This window comes from Lycium barbarum, chromosome 11, assembly GCF_019175385.1.
Source record: "Lycium barbarum isolate Lr01 chromosome 11, ASM1917538v2, whole genome shotgun sequence".
Classification (NCBI taxonomy): Eukaryota; Viridiplantae; Streptophyta; class Magnoliopsida; order Solanales; family Solanaceae; genus Lycium; species Lycium barbarum.
The window spans coordinates 124,094,702-124,114,237 of record NC_083347.1 but is presented as its reverse complement, the minus strand read 5'-3'; the positions used below and the strand labels follow the sequence as shown (position 1 = coordinate 124,114,237).

The 19,536-nt window shown below is 36.7% G+C and overlaps 1 protein-coding gene across 4 annotated transcripts; it reads right to left on the bottom strand.

The window, feature by feature from the left end:
• Positions 1–4,853: 4,853 nt before the first annotated feature.
• On the bottom strand, positions 4,854–17,536 carry LOC132616532 (protoporphyrinogen oxidase, mitochondrial). 4 transcript variants are annotated; one of them, XM_060330999.1, is made up of 19 exons: positions 17,378–17,536; positions 17,248–17,287; positions 16,062–16,145; positions 12,190–12,275; positions 12,017–12,082; positions 11,785–11,835; positions 11,598–11,654; positions 10,624–10,694; positions 10,067–10,103; positions 9,851–9,916; positions 9,540–9,580; positions 9,243–9,375; positions 8,606–8,785; positions 8,360–8,434; positions 6,410–6,533; positions 6,223–6,331; positions 6,045–6,119; positions 5,842–5,948; positions 4,854–5,581 (listed from the first exon to the last, which is right to left on the bottom strand). In XM_060330999.1, the coding sequence occupies exons 3-19, from the start codon at positions 16,069–16,071 to the stop codon at positions 5,466–5,468; spliced, it is 1,404 nt and encodes a 467-aa protein (XP_060186982.1). In that variant the 5' UTR covers positions 16,072–16,145; positions 17,248–17,287; positions 17,378–17,536; the 3' UTR covers positions 4,854–5,465. The 4 variants fall into 4 exon arrangements, with proteins under 4 accessions (XP_060186982.1, XP_060186980.1, XP_060186984.1 ...); XM_060330997.1 differs by lacking the exon at positions 16,062–16,145 and having other exon boundaries at positions 12,190–12,325; XM_060331001.1 differs by lacking the exon at positions 16,062–16,145 and having other exon boundaries at positions 17,378–17,534.
• Between the last annotated feature and the right edge of the window lie 2,000 nt (positions 17,537–19,536).

Sequence of the window (19,536 nt, the reverse complement as noted above, 5' to 3'; positions counted from 1 at the left end):
TATGGTTCTAATAGATGCGTCTTCGAGATGGTCTCATGTGTGCCTCATATCGTCTCGCAACCTGGCGTTTGCGAAATTATTGGCACAAATAATACGCTACAGTTCCCAGATTATCCTATAAAGGCTATACGTCTTGATAATGCTGGAGAATTTACATCCCAAGCTTTTGATGATTATTGTTTATCAGTTGGGATAAAGGTTGAACATCCTGTAGCACATGTTCATACCCAAAATGGCCTTGTTGAGTCATTTATTAAGCGTTTGCAATTGATAGCAAGACCATTACTTATGAAAACATGGTTGCCTACAACCGTCTGGGGTCATGCTATCTTACATGCAGCATCTCTTATTCGTCTCAAACCGACTCATTATAATAAATACTGCCCGTCACAATTAGTATTTGGTCATGAACCAAATATTGCTCATCTCCGAATCTTTGGCTGTGCTATATATGTGCATATAGCACCACCACAGCGCACTAAGATGGGCCCCCAAAGAAGGTTAGGGATATATATTGGGTTTGAATCACCCTTCATTATTCGCTATCTTGAGCCATTGACGGGAGATTTATTCACTGCCCGATTTGCAGATTGTTGATTTGATGAAACAAATTTTCCACAATTAGGGGGAGAGAGAAAAGAAATCAAAAGAGAAATTGCTTGGAGAGTTCCATCACTATCTCATTTTGATCCACGTGCCCCTATATGTGAGCAGGAGATCCAGAAGATCATCCACTTGCAGAAAATAGCAAATTAAATGTCAGACGGATTTACTGATTTGAAAAGAATAACTAAGTCGCATATCCCTGCAGAGAATGTGCCTATTCGAATTGATGTTCCAAAGGGACAATCTACTAGTGTCATAGCCTCTGAATCTCATCCACGCCTGAAGTGTGGTAGGCCATTGGGCTCTAAGGATAAAAATCCTAGAAAAAGAAATACAAACAGTGATCAGAATGACACTATGAAAGGATCTCATGAAGAGATTCAAGATCTGATTAATCCTAATATTCCTGAAGAAATCAGCAAACCCGAGACTCCAGTGAGTAAAGAACTATCATTAAGTTTTACTGGTGATGAGGGCAACTTGAATTGTTCAAAAATTGTGGTGAATAGTGTTTTTGCATATAATGTTGCACTAAATATTATGAAAGGCAGTAAGGATCAGGAACCTCAATCTGTCGAAGAATGGCGACGAAGATATGATTGGCCAAAATGGCAAGAAGCAATTCAATCAGAATTGAATTCACTTGCTAAACGTGAGGTTTTTGGACCTATAGTCCAAACGCCTAATGGTGTAAAACCAGTTGGCCACAAATGGGTCTTTGTACGGAAAAGAAATGAGAGAAATGAAATTGTGCGATACAAAGCACGCCTTATTGCACAAGGATTCTCTCAAAAACTCGGCGTCGACTATGAAGAAACGTATTCACCAGTTATGGATGCTATAACATTTCGATACCTCATCGGTTTAGCTGTCTATGAAACCCTTGAAATACATCTAATGGATGTGGTTACAACTTATCTTTATGGCTCGCTTGATAATGAAATTTATATGAAAATTCCTGAAGGATATAAAATGCCTGAAGCATTTGATTTAAAGTCTCGGGAAATGTATTCAATCAAATTACAAAGATCATTATATGGTTTAAAACAATCAGGGCGCATGTGGTATAATCGCCTAAGTGAGTACTTAATAAATGAAGGATATATAAATGATGTCATTTGTCCATGTGTTTTTATTAAGAAAACAAAATCAGGGTTCATTATACTTGTTGTTTATGTTGATGACATAAATCTCATTGGAACTCCAGAAGAGCTCCAAAAGGCGATTGAATATTTGAAGGAAGAATTTGAGATAAAAGATCTCGGAAAGACAAACTCTGTCTTGGTCTGCAAATTGAACATTTCGCCAAAGGGATCTTTATCCATCAATCTGCCTATACTGAGAAAGTTTTAAAACGGTTTTACATGGACAATGCACATCCTTTAAGTACTCCTATGGTTGTTCGCTCAGTTGAAGTGAGCAAAGATCCGTTCCGACCTCAGGAAGAAAACGAAGAGCTACTTGGTCCTGAAGTACCATATCTTAGTGTAATAGGTGCACTTATGTATCTTGCTAATGCTACAAGACCTGACATAGCGTTTTCTGTTAATTTGCTAGCAAGATATAGCTCTTCTCCTACACAGAGGCATTGGAACGGGATTAAGCATATATTGCGATATCTGAAAGGAACTAGCGATATGGGTCTGTTTTATGCTAATAATAGCAGTACAGATCTAGTTGGTTATGCCGATGCATGTTATTTATCTGATCCACATAAAGCTCGATCTCAAACGGGCTATCTGTTTACATGCGGAGGTACTGCTATATCATGGCAATCGACAAAGCAGCCCATTGTTGCTACTTCTTCAAATCATGCTGAGATAATCGCTATTCAAGAAGTAAGTAGAGAATGTGTGTGGTTGAGATCAGTGATACATTTCATCAGAGAAAGATGTGGCTTGAAGTGTGATACAAAAATACCCACAGTATTATATGAAGATAATGCTGCATGCATAGCTCAATTAAAAGGAGGTTTCATAAAAGGAGATAGAACGAAACACATTTCACCAAAGTTATTTTTCACACATGATCTCCAGAAGAATGGTGATATTGATGTGCAACAAATCCGTTCAAGTGACAATCCTGCAGATTTGTTCACCAAATCTTTGCCAACTTCAACTCTTGAGAAGATGATATTTCAGATTGGAATGCGAAGGCTCCGACATCTGAATCTTGGTCTTCGTCAGGGGGAGTGAAATACGCGTTGTACTCTTTTTTCCTTAACCAAGTTTTGTCCCATTGGGTTTTCTTGGAAAGGTTTTTAATGAGGCAGCTCTTAAAGCGTATTACTAGATATGTGTACTCTTTTTCCTTCATTAAGGTTTTTTCCCACAGGGTTTTTCCTAATAAGGTTTTAACGAGGCACATCATCTAATTAATGGACATCCAAGGGGGAGTGTTATGAGTTTGTTTGTCCATTAAGATTACTTAGCCATGTTATCTTAAATAGCTTAGCCATTCCATTAAGTTACTTAGCCATGTTATCTTAGATAGCTTAGCCATTAAGCATATATTTTTCTCTATAAATAGTGGCCATATGTAGAGAATTGGATGAGCAATAAAATCATATCTCTCTCTCTATATTTCTTCCGTATATTTACTTTATAGTTTTTATTTTATAACATTTTTCTAATATTAAAGGAAATTTTAAGCCTAAAGTATAACAAATGACAAAATTATTCAGAGTAGTACAGGATCAAATCTCAACCTTTCAAAAAAGAGGGAGTGGAATTAACGTATTGATAATGTGCGTTAAGAGAATACAAAACGGTCGGCTTGCAATGAATCTGGTTTTGGACGCTTACGCCGCCTTTTCACATTTATAAAAGTTCACAGGTTATATTATTTTTATATTTTATTACTTAGTTGGCTTTTCCTTTTAAATTGTACAATTATGGTCCACTAAGAAAGAAAGCCAACTAAATTATAAAATGACTATACATGCACTTTGGTAGCAAGAAGTCAAAAGCTAAACTATACATTCTCTGTTTCAAGTTCCTTAACATGATTACTCGACACGAATTTAAAAAAGAAAAACTTTTAAGAAAAAATTATGATCGTGAACATCATAGTATTTGTATGATCATGATTTTTTTTTACACTTGTGATCATATGTCAAAGCCCATAGTTATTATGATATTTGTGTGATTACAAAAGATTCTCATCAAGGAAATATAAAAAATGTATCCTTTTTTTTTCGTAATAGACTAATGAGTAAGTAATGTCAAATAAAATCAAACGGAGGGAGCATTCTCCATTACGTTCTTCTGTCTTTGCCTTTTTAAAAATTAAAGCCAAATAATCATAAGTAGGTGCATGTGCATCCACTAGTAGTTTGTAATTATGGATGCAAATGCGATAAAAGTATTTCTTAAACTTTACTCAACTATAAATCTGTACATCCATTACTATTAAAAATCTATTCCTAGCTTTCCCTAGCATTTATTAACTCGAAATTTGCCATTTGCTGATCGCATAGCTTTTTCTACTTTGTAATATTGTGTGCAAGTTAACAGAAAGCACAATAACGACCCTTTCGTTTATATTTGTTTTTTTAGGACAATCATCCCGTAATAAAGTACCAAACTCAAATGTTTTAACATGTCTAATTTAATAGATGTTACCAATATATTCCCCTTGTTTTGCTTTTGATAATCACGTAAGTATGAATAATGACTAAATTATTCAAATACTGACAAAACTGTTCTTAATCTCCTCCTCATCTTTGCTAAATACTAGGATGCTTTGATTTTGGAGTCACGTGATACACAGATTAGTGTGCCTTCATTGAAACTGCGAAATGTTAGATATGGCTCTTATTTGGCACACATTTAAAGGGAAAGTGAGTGGTTACTTTGAATGTATCTAATCTAAGATTACTTGTTGGCAAGTGAGCTCACCACACAACAATAGGTCATTCAGGATTTAATTACTAGGCCAGACCTATGTGATGTAAAAGCAGGAACAATGAAATAACGTTCTATACAATGTCAAAAAATAATCTTGACCTCATATCACATAGTAATTTTCCGCTTAGCTCTACCCCCCCCCCCCCCACCCCCTACAACCCTTTCGTGATGATTATCTTTTTTTTCTTTTTTCTTTTCTTTCTTTTCATTTAGCATTTGAATAATAACTAGAGAGTTTTAAAAAAAAAAAATGGGGTAAGGATTAAATATTGAGAAACGTGACCAGATATGTAAGGAACTGCAGAGAAAAAGAACAGTTAAAGAAGCTCGCAAGGGGAATGTATGGAACCAATTTAGCAATTTCATACGAGAGAGGAGAAACCAAAAATGCTTATTAATGTGCTAAAGATACACCACCATCTATTAGTAACAGCTACCAGAACGAGTGTGTAATTAAACATGTACAGAGTTCCTTTTTCAGAAATGCAACTATCCCTGAAAGACAGTTTCATGGCATGTCAAAGTAGCTCCTCGCCATGAAGTCAAAACGATTTTACGTACCTACCAAAGCATAGAAAGCTGAAGGAAATGAATGCTCGGATTGAGATGGAATTAGCAATCAGCATAAGGTAATGTGCAAATCTCCACAAGCAATGCAGTCAACAATTTGGGCAGACGGAAATTCACTCAAATTCGATGGAGAACTAAAAGCTGAGGTGGAGGATAGGGAACATTTTGTTTCAGCTACAACAATACGGAATTAGCAATCAGCATCAGGTGATGTGCAAAATTCCACACGTGTCACAAATTTGGCAACAGGGAACTTGTACTCAAATTGGCAAATAGACAATAAGGTGGAGGAAAGGGAATTTTGTTTCAGCTAAAAGTTATAACAAGATGAGATCATTAAAATGTAGAAAAACTAGAAACAGAGAAAGAATGAGAGAGATTTCAGCAATGGTTTTTGGTGTCGTTTGTCACGGATTCAAGATATGATATGACAAGATCTGCTGCATTGCATCCAGAAGATAATGCTTTGCCAACTGACAATCCGCCCTTGTGGTTACCTAGCATTACAGGAGTGATGTTAAAGTAGAGCAGCAATAATTTATTTTAACTTAGATTTAAGTCGGCTTAATCAATATGAAGTAGGCATACACTCACTAAAGAAATCTACATATCCACTGAGCTTTTACCAAGTTAAAGGTTACATGATACTTAGCATCCAGCAGAGATTACAATGTAAACCTTAGTCGTTGAAAAGAAGCAGCGTCTAGTGGAAGAAAACCAAAAATTCTATTTAAATGAAAGGAGATAGTAATATTACCTGCATAGAAATATCCGGGAAGGTTATCCTCCATTTTGTCAATTGCATTAAGGACTGAATCGTAGTTACGCCCATACAGTGGAAATGCTTTACTCCAGCATAAATGACTACAGAAAATAACCAGCTTTTCAAAATCTCAAACTTCTAAAACAGAAGCCAGCATATGCTGAATTAGATCAGCTATATACTAGGAATTCACGTACTTCACATATGTTGGCTCTCCCTCAGCACCCAACAACTGCTTTAGGTCAGAAGTTACTATATCTTTCAGCTCAGTCCTGTGAAAATACAGGAATATATCAATTTTACTTGACTGGAAAAGTCAACATGCAGCAACATCATCATTAAAGTATAATAGGGAAAAAGTGAAATTTTAGACACCTTGAGGCTTTCGCGAGTTCTCTATTCCGGCTTCCACCAACAAAAGTAGTATAGAGATAGACATCATTGGGTGCCCGATCTGGAAACATCATAGAAGAGAAGAGGGTTCCTGCATGCAGTACAGAAGTGATAAGGGCACAACAATTTCCAGTTACCCGCGCTTCTTAACCTAATACCTAAGCATTACCTAGTGTTTTGAGACCATGTTTTTGCTCCTCAGAGGGTACAAGCACTCCAAAACCCTCAAGGGGATGCTTTACACACTCCCTCTTAAATGTAGTTATAACAACAGATAGCGGTACATAATCAACCTGCACATCATATGCTCAGCTAGACTGCAACAGGTGTCAATGAACATAACAGTTCATACATATATACACAGTACAGAACATATAGCTTCAGACTTAACCCTTTATATAATAACTCTTCTCAAGATACACTAACGGAGAATAGGAGTCCAGGTAGATATAATGTGTGTGCACCTTTTTCTCTTGGAAATGAGACCGACTTACTTGGCATGTTCATTTATGTTGACATAAGCATGTATGTTTTGATGATGGACAAAGTAAATGAACAAAGAAAATAAACCAGCTCTAGAAACAGATGAAGTGAATGAACAAAGCCACGGAGCAGGATGGGTGAATGTGATCAGGGGATAGGTTCTAAGAAATGTTCTATGGGATTTTGAGGTGAATAGTTGCAGACAAGCAAAACACCTGAACACATGAACCAGGTCTGGAAATATGTTCCAACACAGCCAAAGTGCAGTAAACAGATCAGAGTTAGATAAGGATAGATGGACCAGGTCTATAAAGATGTTCCATACCATACGAAAGGTATGTTCTTCAGAGTTCAGATATGCAGAAGTAAACAAATACAGAAGACAGGGAGAAGGAGTTTGTAAGAGAAGAGAGCTACAAAAGATTCAGATTGTGAAGACGAAGCTTATCCTAGATTAAGCTTAATCTGATGAAGATGGAGTTGATTGAATCAAGATCAAAAACATGCTCACCCCAGAGATAGAAGAATGAGCTAGGAAAGGATGAGTCAAAGACTACGGCAGAAATAGAGGAATGAAATAGGTTTGTGGACATGTTCCAGCTCAGACCAGTGAGAAGATTCAGAGACCGAAGAACTAGGTGCTTGGACCAGGTTCAAGAACATGTTCCAGATCACAGTCCTCCTCGGAGTAGGATTTGTGTTTTATGATAAAGACTTGGCGGTCAAGATTTGTAGGATTCCTTGCCATAATTATCAAGATACTTGAGACTCCTACAAGGACAATGAAGCCGCATGGCAAGGCAAGGATCCTAAGTCAACTAAAACCCTATTACAACTAATGGTCCGATTCATGAAGGGTTTAGGTTTTGACAACTGCTGCGCACTCAATGCTATATATATCGAAGTCTTACCAAGAAGAAAGTTCATGCACCTACAAAGAGAGAAAATCAGAAGTTGAGCAACAGCCGTCAAAGCTAAAACTGAGAGAAGTTCCGATTACAGTAGTGCGACCCTGATACTACGAAGAAGATTAAAGAAGCTGTTTTACAGAGTTTATGTTTTACAGTTCTTGAGTCTAGACTTGTGTATTAGTTGTTTATCGAGTTGTACCTTTATCCGCTTTTATAGAAGCACATTATAGGTATGAAGTGTCAGTCAAATTCAACTTCAAGTTTGGATAACTTGAAGGTTGCTTACTAGTCTAGGGAGATTAGTGAGATAGGAATTAGAGGTTAGTTCCTAGGTTACAGAGTTTGTAACTTGAATTTGCACAGGCTCACAGTTGTAGTGGAATTTGGGAAAAATCCTACAGAGGTGCAGATTGTGATTTTTTCACCCTTGTGAGCCGGGTGGTTTCCATGTAAAATTGCTGTGTCTTTTACTTTACTGTTCTTTACTATCCTGCAAACGCGAGCCAGGAACAGGTAGAGTAACGTGTTCTATCCCATAGGCGAAAATCTGGTATTGATTATGATAGAAGTAGGGCGTGCAGTACAACAATTTGTCAAAGCATTAACTGAGGAAATGAGTGCAATACCATGTGGAGACATTTTCATTTGTCAACATGAGGTTACTTTTACAAAGCAAGAATACCTATACTATACAGTTAACACCAAAAAGCCACAGAAGCACTGACCTCAGGAATAAAGTTGAGCAGGAATGGATTTCCTCTTTTAGCAATCTTCATACTCTTAACGTCACAGAGCGGGGCCTAATTTAAAGAAGCATAGTCAATAACAGCAACATTTGGCATCTGCACAGGACTCAGGTATTCGTGAGTCCGTCATTATAAGAATTGAGCAATCACATGTCATGAAACTGAGATTGAATGAATCTAATTGTATAAAACAAATACAAGGACTCAGTCATTCCAGTGTCTCACCGTCATAATTACAGCATCAAATGATTCTTCTTCTGATTGCCTTTTGTGTGGTGAGGCAGAAACAATTGACCAGCTATCTATCGCAGAGTCCCCACTACAGCTACAAGATAATTCCAGAACTCTAGAGTTTAGCCTAAGTTCATCATCTTTGAGATCTTTGCATATTGCGTCCGTAAGTGTCTGCAAAGGATTTGGATGAGATAACACTAGCTTGCAAGATGACTAACAGAAATCACAGGATCAAGTTTCTTTAAGGCATTAGTGATGCCAATAGTCGACTTCACATTTATCTATCTCTCGCCCAAGGAGATATAATTTATCATTAAGAATCATATTTTTCATGAGAAAAAAACAAATAGGATGAGTCGAAGTAGGCAAGCTTCGTATATCATCCCTTTACACCTACCTCTTATGTCAGAAGCTTAAAAGTATGAAATCACCCAGAGAGGGACCAGATATACAAGTCAGATATAGTGAGTGAAGTTCATGTTGAAATTTTAGACAAGTCATCTCTGGGGTCAAATGGATGGACGACCTCAAATGATACATCATACATAAAAGATGGGGTTATAATCATCTAAATTTTCTGCCCTTTACCTTCAATGCATGAAGAAGAAGAGAACTAAGGTATACTTACTTGCATTCCGCCCAAAAAGGAAAAGGATCCCCGCTGGCTCTTCTTATTTACTGAAGTATTGGGAGGCCCTTGTTTCTTTTCCTTTTTAGGTGATAACTTAGATCGAATTGCCCCAACTATGACTGAGCCAAACCTAGCAAGCATTGACACCAAAGTCCATAAGAGGGCTATTTGCATGATTTTTTTTATAAGGAATTTGCTTGACGAACTGCATCCTCAATCAACAAAAAGGTAGGACAAGAAAGCAAGGAGAATGATTGCCAACCCATGTGATGGAGGAAATTTGAACGTACATACCTTTTCTCTAAATTCCACAATTCTGGAAATGTATGGTGCATCTGTTTCAGAGGGAAAGAAGACAATGAAATTGGAGTTATAGCAAGAATGATATTTAGATAACAAGTCATGATCTAGATCTATGGCTCATGAAATATACCAGCTACAGTCTAAGTTTACATTGACCTCCCCCATTTTACCTTTTCTACTTGAATGTAAGAGTAATTGAGTAACTATACAATGGCCTACTGACCCCATTATCTTATCCTTCGTGATGTTTTTGTTCAAAGAAATATAGGAGGGACAAACAAGTGATATATACGAATACTCACTGAAAGCGAGTCAGGATCACCACCACATGTTCCAGCAACAAAAGGGTCAATTAGATAGTCAACAACCTAGCAGGTAAACAAGAAAACATATGGATGTTCATCTCCAGCTCATGTTAAATTAAAGTTATTATATACATAATGAGATTTTCTTTTGTGACGGAATATCAAAAGAGTTGAGGAACATAGAGATAAAGACAATCAAAGGTGAGCAAAGACCTCCTTTCCAAAATGACGTTGGAAGAATCCACTGACACTGCATATAATATGGGAAAGTATCACAACCATGTCAATTTAACTTGCCTCTATGATTTATTTGGAGATCGAAAGACTACTGCATTAGCAAAGCTTAGGACATATGCAAGAGCATGCGAATCTGATGCAGCTGATAATAAAATCACCATCAGAATGTAGATAATGAAATAGACAACATGCCCATGCAGACACAATAGTGGTAATTCTGCTATAACAACGGGAGGCTAGATTTCAAAAGGACGGAATAATAGAAAGCACATGCACAATGCTAGCTCGGGTAGAATACCTTGTACATTTAGAGAACAAACATTTTTCTTCGAATTCCGACACATCAACTGGATGTTGTAGTATGAACAATCATATAGATGGAAACAAACACATATAATTGGAACGAAACCAGTTTCAGTCTACAATCTAAACCCGAAAGTGTGGAGTAGACAAATGCTCTACGATTCAAGAACTCAAATTGAAATCCACATTACAAATTCAATTTCGTGGAGAGGTTGAACCACATCATATACCTTTCGTGCGAGTCAGACACCTTTTCCAGTTTTTTATTCTTCCAGAGAAATGGCTCCAAAAGCAATTGAAGCTGCAGTTATGAAGCTACTTTATAAGACAATATTCTTGAAAGTTAACCATCATTAGTCACAAAAGGATAGAGAGAAATGAGCTATAAGATGAAAAAGGAATGTACAAATGGTAAATACATTTTTATCAAGGTCTTCACTGCACTATCCACTGTTAATAATCACTTCAAGTCCGATGTCATGACAGACATAAAATTCAGGTTGTTCTGGGTTGTGATAAAAGTTCTGGTGTACCTTCTACTCACCAAAAAGCTATAGACAATATTTTGAACTCCAAAAGAACAACTTCCAAGGTTGTGCTCGAACTTCAGAAACCAATAAGTTTGGAATATTACACTATATCCATGAGTACCGTGTCTAAATCACTAGATCAACCACATCTGTTTACTGATATTTGGGTCTGCACGACACCATCTTTCGAGATGAAACATATTTCATGATATTTCCAAATTAAAACTCCAAGTGTATTTGCCTCAAGGCCCTCAACAAACTGTTGATTGGTACATACATAGGCAAATTGCCAATTACAATTATTAAGCTTAATAATTCTGCAGTCAATTTACCATGTCTTTTTCTGGAAATCACTATCAGCAATAAATTTTTCAAACCAACAGAACAACAAAGAACTTAAACTGCATTTTACAGACAGTTGAAAGGATCTGTAACGAATCTATATTGCTTAATACCAGAAGTAAATTTTGGTGCAGGACTCTCGCTAAGCTATGGTTAAACCCAAGCCATGGATCAAACAGGCTTGATAATGAGACTTGAAGACATGAGATCGCAAGACACATCGAGCCACATATGATGTTTCACAGGCACTACCCAAAGGAGCAATTTGGAAGATGCAACATCAATTTAGCAAAATCTATATCTAAATCAGAAATGTAGGATGACCCACATACCTTTGATCCAGTGGAAAGAAAATTGCTCTTGATCAGGTCAATTGGATTTGAAGGTATCTGAAATTAAACCTAGCTTAGGACACGATTAATCACAAAAATCCAAAAGCACCATGTCAGAAGAATGCAAGTAAAGCTGAGCAGTGCAGAGAAAATGCAACTTAATAAGCTTGCCATTGACCAATCTTACCAGTACAGGAGTACCATTTCTGGCAATATAGCGCTTGTTCTGTGAAAGTGGCTGCAGAGTGAAAGCATGGATCAACGGTTTTCAGGTATTCGAATTTAGCTCAAAATAGAACCTGAACTTGAAATCTAAATTCATCAGAATTTCAAGGCTCTAAAGCTTATTCGATAGGATAAACATGAACCAAAGCCTTCTCCCAAAGGTTATGACACATAGTAAAAGCAGAAAACCTTACAAATTGCTGCTTTTCTCGGAGTCCAAGAGAATCAAGCAAGAAAGTGACATCACCTTCACTTTCAGTCTGCAGCAGGTAACTAGCATCAAAACAGTTTATCCAAATTGGAAACAAATAATCGGTAGTCTGGTGGCATGCACGGAATTCAAATGGCAAATTAGGAATTAACACACCATAGTATTTGCGCCTTCATCCCATATCAGGCCATCTTGGCTCACACTTCGTAACTTCCCTCCAGCTCTCCCTTCTGCTTCAAATACTGTGACATTCAAGCCATGTATTTTCAACTTGTGAGCTGCAGCAAGCCCACTTGAATATGAAATAAGTTAGTGGCATCTAGAAGGAAAAACTTTAAAAGTAAAGGATCAAAAAGGAAAGCAAAAATCAGAAAATGTTAACACAGTTTATTGCAACACCAATTTAAGCTCAATAATATAACTCAAAAATAATATTTATTTTCTACCATAGTTTTAGAAAATAAATGTCTACAGTGAAAAGAAGGCAGCAACAACAACAACAACAACAACATACCCAGTATATTCCCACATGGTGGGGTCTGGGGAGGGTAGAGTGTACGCAGACCTTACCCTTACCTTGGGAGGTAAGAAGGCTGTTTCCGATGGACCCTCGGCTCAAGAAAAGATGCCAAGACAACAATAATAATAGGCAGTAATAGCAACATATTACTGTGAAAAGTAATAACGGATGATGACTTAAGTGACCTAATGGATGTAGAGTTCTATTTTGTGGTTACTAATATTTAGGAATCTGCTGTAACTTACTCCTCCTATTTAGGCTCTGTTGATAGTCATCATATTTTTTTATGTTTATCTTAGCAGATATAGGGGTTGTATAATTCTTTATATACGGTGCCATACACAATCAATAAATAGCACATTATTTTTCCCATCTTTTATTCTCTTCTCTTTATAGTACCCAAGCTACACTAAACTCCCACGAGTTGATCCTTTGTTTGCTTCACTCATCCAAACACCCAAATGGCCTCTAATATTTAGTGACCAATGCTGATGGAGTCAATAACGCCATTACTATTGTCCAATTCAACCCGGTTACGCAACTGCCCATAAAATTAACTGGCAGTCACAATTTCTCCCTGTGGAAAGCTCAAGTTTCAATGCTTATGTGTGGTCACAATCTCTATGGGCATCTCGATGGCTCCATCCCTGCCCCAACTCGCACTATCTCTCAAAACAATCAAGATGTTTATAACCCTGAGTTCGTTCCCTGGTACTGCCAAGATCAGTTAATTCAAAATGCTATCTTGGCCTCCGTTGATCCTACACTTGCCCCCACTGTTGCTGTTGCAGTCTCCGCCAAAGCTGCCTGGGATGATTTGCATACTGCATATGCGAACAAATCTCAAACAAGAACTTTCAGCTTGCGAGATCGATTGGCTCGCATCACTAAAGATTCTCGTCCGGTCACTGATTATCTTCATCAAGTTCGATCACTTTGTGATGAACTTGCAACTGCTGGTGCGCCTGTATCAAACCCGGAACTCATTGTTAAAATTCTCAGCGGACTCGGACCTGAATTTCGAGAACTCTCTGCTGCCATTCGTGCTCGAGATTCTGCAATTTCTTATGAAGAGTAGTATGAAAAACTTCTGGATTATGAGCTTTTCTTAAAGCATGAGGAAGACAAAAAGCCGCAATCAACTCCTATTACTGCTGCTGTAGCACAAAAGACAACCTCAACTCCTCCTCGCCAAGGTAACAATCCTAACTTCAGCAATCGTCGTCCAAGTGCTAACACTTCTGCCAACAATCAGCAATGGCAAGGACAACCATCGCGCCCCCGAAGAAACAACCAGCAGATTCGTTGTCAACTATGTGATCGCGTAGGTCATTCTGCCAGAGTCTGCAGATCGCAGTCGCATAATCATCTGCAAGTTCAGGCAAATTTTGCTGCTCGTTTTCCTCGTCAACAGACACATTGGATTGTGGATAGTGGAGCCACTCATCATATTGCTTCTGATGCTCAAAGTCTATCCACTGTACATGACTACCACAGCACCGAAGAGATAGCTATGGGCAATGGTAACACCATTCCAATATCCCATACCGGTAACGCTAACATAAGTGCATCAAATCATCATTTCAAACTTCTCAATACCTTATGCTCCCCTGTCATAAAAAATAATCTCATTTCTGTTTCTCAATTTTGTCGTGATAATCATTCATCTATCGAATTCTTTCCTTTTCATTATCTTGTGAAGGATCTGAGTACGGGGCGTCACTAGTTCGCGGGCAGAATAAAGATGGGCTGTATGAGTGGCCACCGGGCTGCACACATCCTTCTCCTCAATGCAATGTGGCTATTCCAATTCACCTGTGGCATCGGCGTTTAGGCCATCCTAGTCGCCGCGTTTTAAATACTATTTTGAATAATTTTTCCCTTCCTGTTTCAGATCCTAAAGCTAGTTCCATTTGTAATTCTTGTTATTCCAATAAAATGCACACGTTGACTTTTTTCAAAAAATTCATTGCAAAGTCATAAGCCACTGCAAATCCTTTATAGCGATTTATGGGGTCCATCTCCAGTTTTGTCAATTGATAAAAAGAGATATTATGCGTTATTGGTTGATCAATTTTCAAAATACATGTGGTTGTTCACTTTAAAATCAAAAAATGAAACTCTGGAAGTCTTTCAAAATTTACATCCATTGCTTGAACGAAGGTTCAACACCAAAATTCAATCTTTTTACACTGATGGTGGTGGTGAGTTCCAGAGTTTACAGTCCTATCTCAAAACACATGGCATAGAGCACTTAGTGTCACCCCCATATACTCCACAAAAAGTTGCTCTAGTCGAAAGACGGCACTGGCATGTTATTGAAACCGCTAGAACCTTATTGCACCAAGCATCTTTACCCTCACACTTTTGAAGTTTTGCCTGTCAACAAGCTGTTTATCTTATAAACAGGCTAGCTACACGCCTACACCCAATCTTCAGCATAAGAGCCCCTTTGAAATTTTATTTCAAACTATGCCGAAGTATGACTCCATAAAAGTATTTGGCTGCTTGTGTTATCCATGGCTCAAACCATATGCCAAAAACAAATTGGAGCCCCGTTCAACACCATGTGTTTATTTAGGATTTTCGAATAAATAGTATTGCCATCAATGTTTTGATCCTTTAACTCTCAAAATTTATTTATCACGTTATATTTTTAGAAAATCAGTTCCCATTTGAAAATATTTTTTCTCATTTGAAAAATACACAACATAAAAATGTATCTTGGGAAATTTGTTCAACTGAACAACCATCAAAGGATAATACTCTTAAGTTCTAATGTCTTTTATGAGCTTCCTACTCAGATTGTGCAGCAGCCTGTGTACACCCATTCACCCGTCTTGTCCGCCCCAACAGGTACCACCGTCTCAGGTAATTCAATTTCTCGCTTACCTAATCCTTCTTCTCCTTCTCCAGCATCTCCACTACCCCCTCCTCTCGCCATAAAAAATTCAGTTTCCAGCCAAGATTCACCTCAACCAAATGTTTCGGCCTCACCAGTTCACCCTTCTCCCCATTTAAACGCTCAGCCTCAAACCACAATAATCACTTACCAGCGTCGAAATAAATCCTCCGGACCTTTGAACCAAAACCCTATGGTACAACCTTCTTCCTTGTCACTTCTCTCGCCTTCCATGGCCTCACAACCTTCTGTTGTTACCTCTGAATCTACAGCGTTGCCCAGTCATCATATGATTACTCGGTCTAAGACCAACAGCCTTAAGCCTAAACAATTCCACACTGTTGTCCAAACCGCTTCCTCAATACCTAGAACCTTTAAGCAAGCTCAACAAGTCCCACACTGGTGTGAAGCTATGAAAAATGAATTTGATGCCTTAGTTCGGAACCGGACACTGGAGCTAATACCATGTGATCCTTCAAAAAATGTGGTGGACTGTAAGTGGATTTTTCGTGTTAAATATCATCCTGATGGTTCTGTTGACAGGTACAAAGCTCGTCTGGTTGCCAGAGGGTTCACACAAAGACCTGGTCTTGATTTTCAATGTACCTTTAGTCATGTCGTTAAGCCCGCAACTGTTCGACTAGTTCTTGCGATTGCAACACAACAAAGCTGGCCCATCCGTCAACAAAGCTGGCTCAAGAAAAGATGCTAAGACAACAATAATAATAGGCAGTAATAGCAACATATTACTGTGAAAAGAAGGCATGTATACATGAAAAATTACCTACAAAGGGTTGAAGCTTCTGTTTTAAGTTAAATCCATTGACTAATAAACAAAATTCTTACAGTGTCTTTAACGAATTGTAACAACTAACAAGGTTCAATTACTAAACCTACCTGTTGGCTCTTAATTTACCTGAAAGATAATTTGTAGCACCAGTCTACACTATAGAAATATAACCCTTTCCAGTTTACTAGCAACATGCTTCTATAGGCTATAGCAATATGATCATTTCAGCTTCGTCTCAAATTTTCAATTACTATCAAGTACGGGGCACCAGGGGTGGACCCACCCTATTAGGAGGGGGGTCACGTGTCCCCCCCAACCTCGGGAATACCCTGTACGTATATGGTGTATATACCTTAAAGAATGTATATGTATTTAAAAGGACCCCTGAGAGATATCCATTGCTTTGGTGCATTTGGTTGTTGTGCCCCTTAAGTCCTTATATGACACCTAGGTTCAAGTCTCGCTTGCAGCACCTTTATTTCTATTTTTTGTTGAGTTTGTTTTGTTTCCGTTCTAAACCTATTTTTCGTTTCTTCCAATTTTGAAGTTTATACTTTATACTACTACTTTACCAATAACTTAGCATAATTATTAAGTTTTCAAAGAGTTTCACGCCAAACTTTCACATAATAAGTGACATATTTATATTAAGGCAGTGGTCATTGGTGCCCCTCTGCGTCCAAATCCTGGGTCCGCCTCTGCGGGGCACATCGTTATAAGTAACTTTAATTGAACATAAGCTTACATTCTTCGCTATCATCCTTGAGCAACGACAACAAAGTTGCAAAACCAGGTAAATTTAACTCATGTGATAGAACAATTGCAGAGGGTAACTAGTAAATAGAACAATTGCAAAAGTGCAAGTAACTATGTTATAAGTAACTTTGGTTGAAAAATTAGGTAAATTATTTTTAACTGATGTGATAGAATAATTACAGAAGGTGCAACTAGAGAGTAAAATTGTGAAATTAAAACAATTGTAAAAGTGTAAAATAAACATACCTGACGCCAGCACCAACGACTGCAACTCTTTTCGGAGGACCTACAAAAAATTAAATTAAAAAAAAAAAAAAAAGAGTTACTACAATTTTGCTTAGGATATACTAATAGAATTAAATTATAAGAACATTACTTTGTTTATTGTCTCCAGTAGATCGAGCCATAGATATGGCTTTGATATCTTCAAATGAAAGTGTTGCTGAGCTCAAGTGTTTCCAAGTAATGCTCATAAATGAAAATGGCCAAAGGGGTTTTGGACAGGGAAGAAATATAAGTAAGTAATTTTTAATGTTGAAAATATTTCTAAACAAAAGGAAAATACTTTTATCTTAAGCAGACCTAATGTTATTTTTTTCAAATTTACAAATATCCATAACTTTTGGTTTATGTTTGGGCCTAAATAAAAACTTTCAACTTTTTATTTTATGTCACTTGTTAATCTAATACTTGTATTTGTTATTAACCTTCAATACTCCAAGATGCTAGGTAGGCGAAATCAGCGTTTGGACATGTGAAATCTCAAATCAGGTATGATTTGAGATTTCAAATTTTTTAAATGTAAAAGTTGATCCATAAGTTTATATTTTGTAAAAATAGTCCATAAGTTGGTAGATATATTTACGAATCATTTTTACCAATCATTTATATCAAATATTAAAACATCTACAAGTTCATAGTATATTTATAACAAATTTACTTTTACCAACCATATGAGAGGATTAAATTAAAGAGTAGTTACACTATAACTCATGTTCAATTTTCCATTTTATTGAACTAAAGTTTGATCATCTAGTAGCGTATTAATTTTGTTATCAATTATGACTTGCTGATTTGGTAAGATTGTATAAGATTTGGGAAAGTTTTGATGGTTTTCATAACTTGTGGGGTTTTTATACCTATAAAAAAATACAACTTAAGAAATCCAAATTGTATGTCCAAACATGATTTCACTTCATGATTTTATCTCATAATTTCAAATTATGTCCAAACGGCTCTAGTATTTTCCGTGAAGGGAGCAAAGTTGCTCATGCCTTAGCAAAGGAAGATACCCGTTTATCTAAACCCCAACAATGTTTACCGTTTTGTTAAAAAGCTACTAAACTATGATATATGATAACAATATTACTATTATCTCTAGGAAGGAACTTGATGATAATATGCTTGTTAGTTTTGGTAATCAAAGTGTCCTATGCGACACTACTATGGCTCGTAAGGACCTAATTATGTAATTAATATAATATGATTTTGGATTCTAAAAAAGAAAAACCTTGTACAATTATCATATTATATATTTTTATAATCAATCTATAATACGATCCAAATAAATAAAGAAAAAAAGGAAAATTTTCATGATTTGCCTTTTATTAAAAAAAAAAAAAGAATGAATGTATACAAAATATTTTGGTAATATAACCGGCTATAATGGAAGCCTTATTTTTGTTTTAAATCTCTAACTCGCATTTCCTATACAAAATTACATGTAGTTAACTTTAAATACATCTTATATGCAAGAAATTATATGAGCATAAACTAATTTAATACGCACATAAAACTCTCAAATCCCCAAAGCCATTGAATTGAAGCTAAATAAAAAAGATGTGATCTTAAATCATCAATATATTACACACAATCAATTCTCTTTTAGTCGAAACATCTACTAATTAATTCGAAAAAACTACCTAAAACAGAATCTTCCAATCAAAATTCGAATTGAATTGGTGCCATAATATTCATTCCTTTAATCATAATTCCCACAATTTTTTTTAATTACTCCCTCGGTCCCAATTTATGTAGCACCATTTGACTTGACACGAAACTTAAGAAATATTTTTTTTTTTAAAATGTATGATCCAAAATAAATTTTAGATAAATTTGTGGCTGTAAATGGTGCCACATAAATTGACTAGTATAATTATAAATAAAAAATTAATTAAAAAAGAGGTGTTATTTACACAGTTTCTTATTTTTATTTCGGAAAAGGGCTAAAATTACCCCTGAATTTTGAGAAATAGTTCATTCGTACCCTTCGTTATACTTTAGGGCCAATTATACCCTTACTGTTATACTATGGGGTCAATTATACATTTATGTCTAATGGCTGCCACATGGCATCATCCCAACCCTTCAAAATTATTTTCCTCTCAAATAATTGTTTACCCACTAAAACAATTCAACCCGACCCGATTTTTTTTTCCAGCCAAAGTGATACGAACCCAACCCATTACCCCTTGGCTGGAAAAAAAATTCGGGTCGGATTAGGTTATTTTAGTGGGTAAAAAATTATTTGAGGGG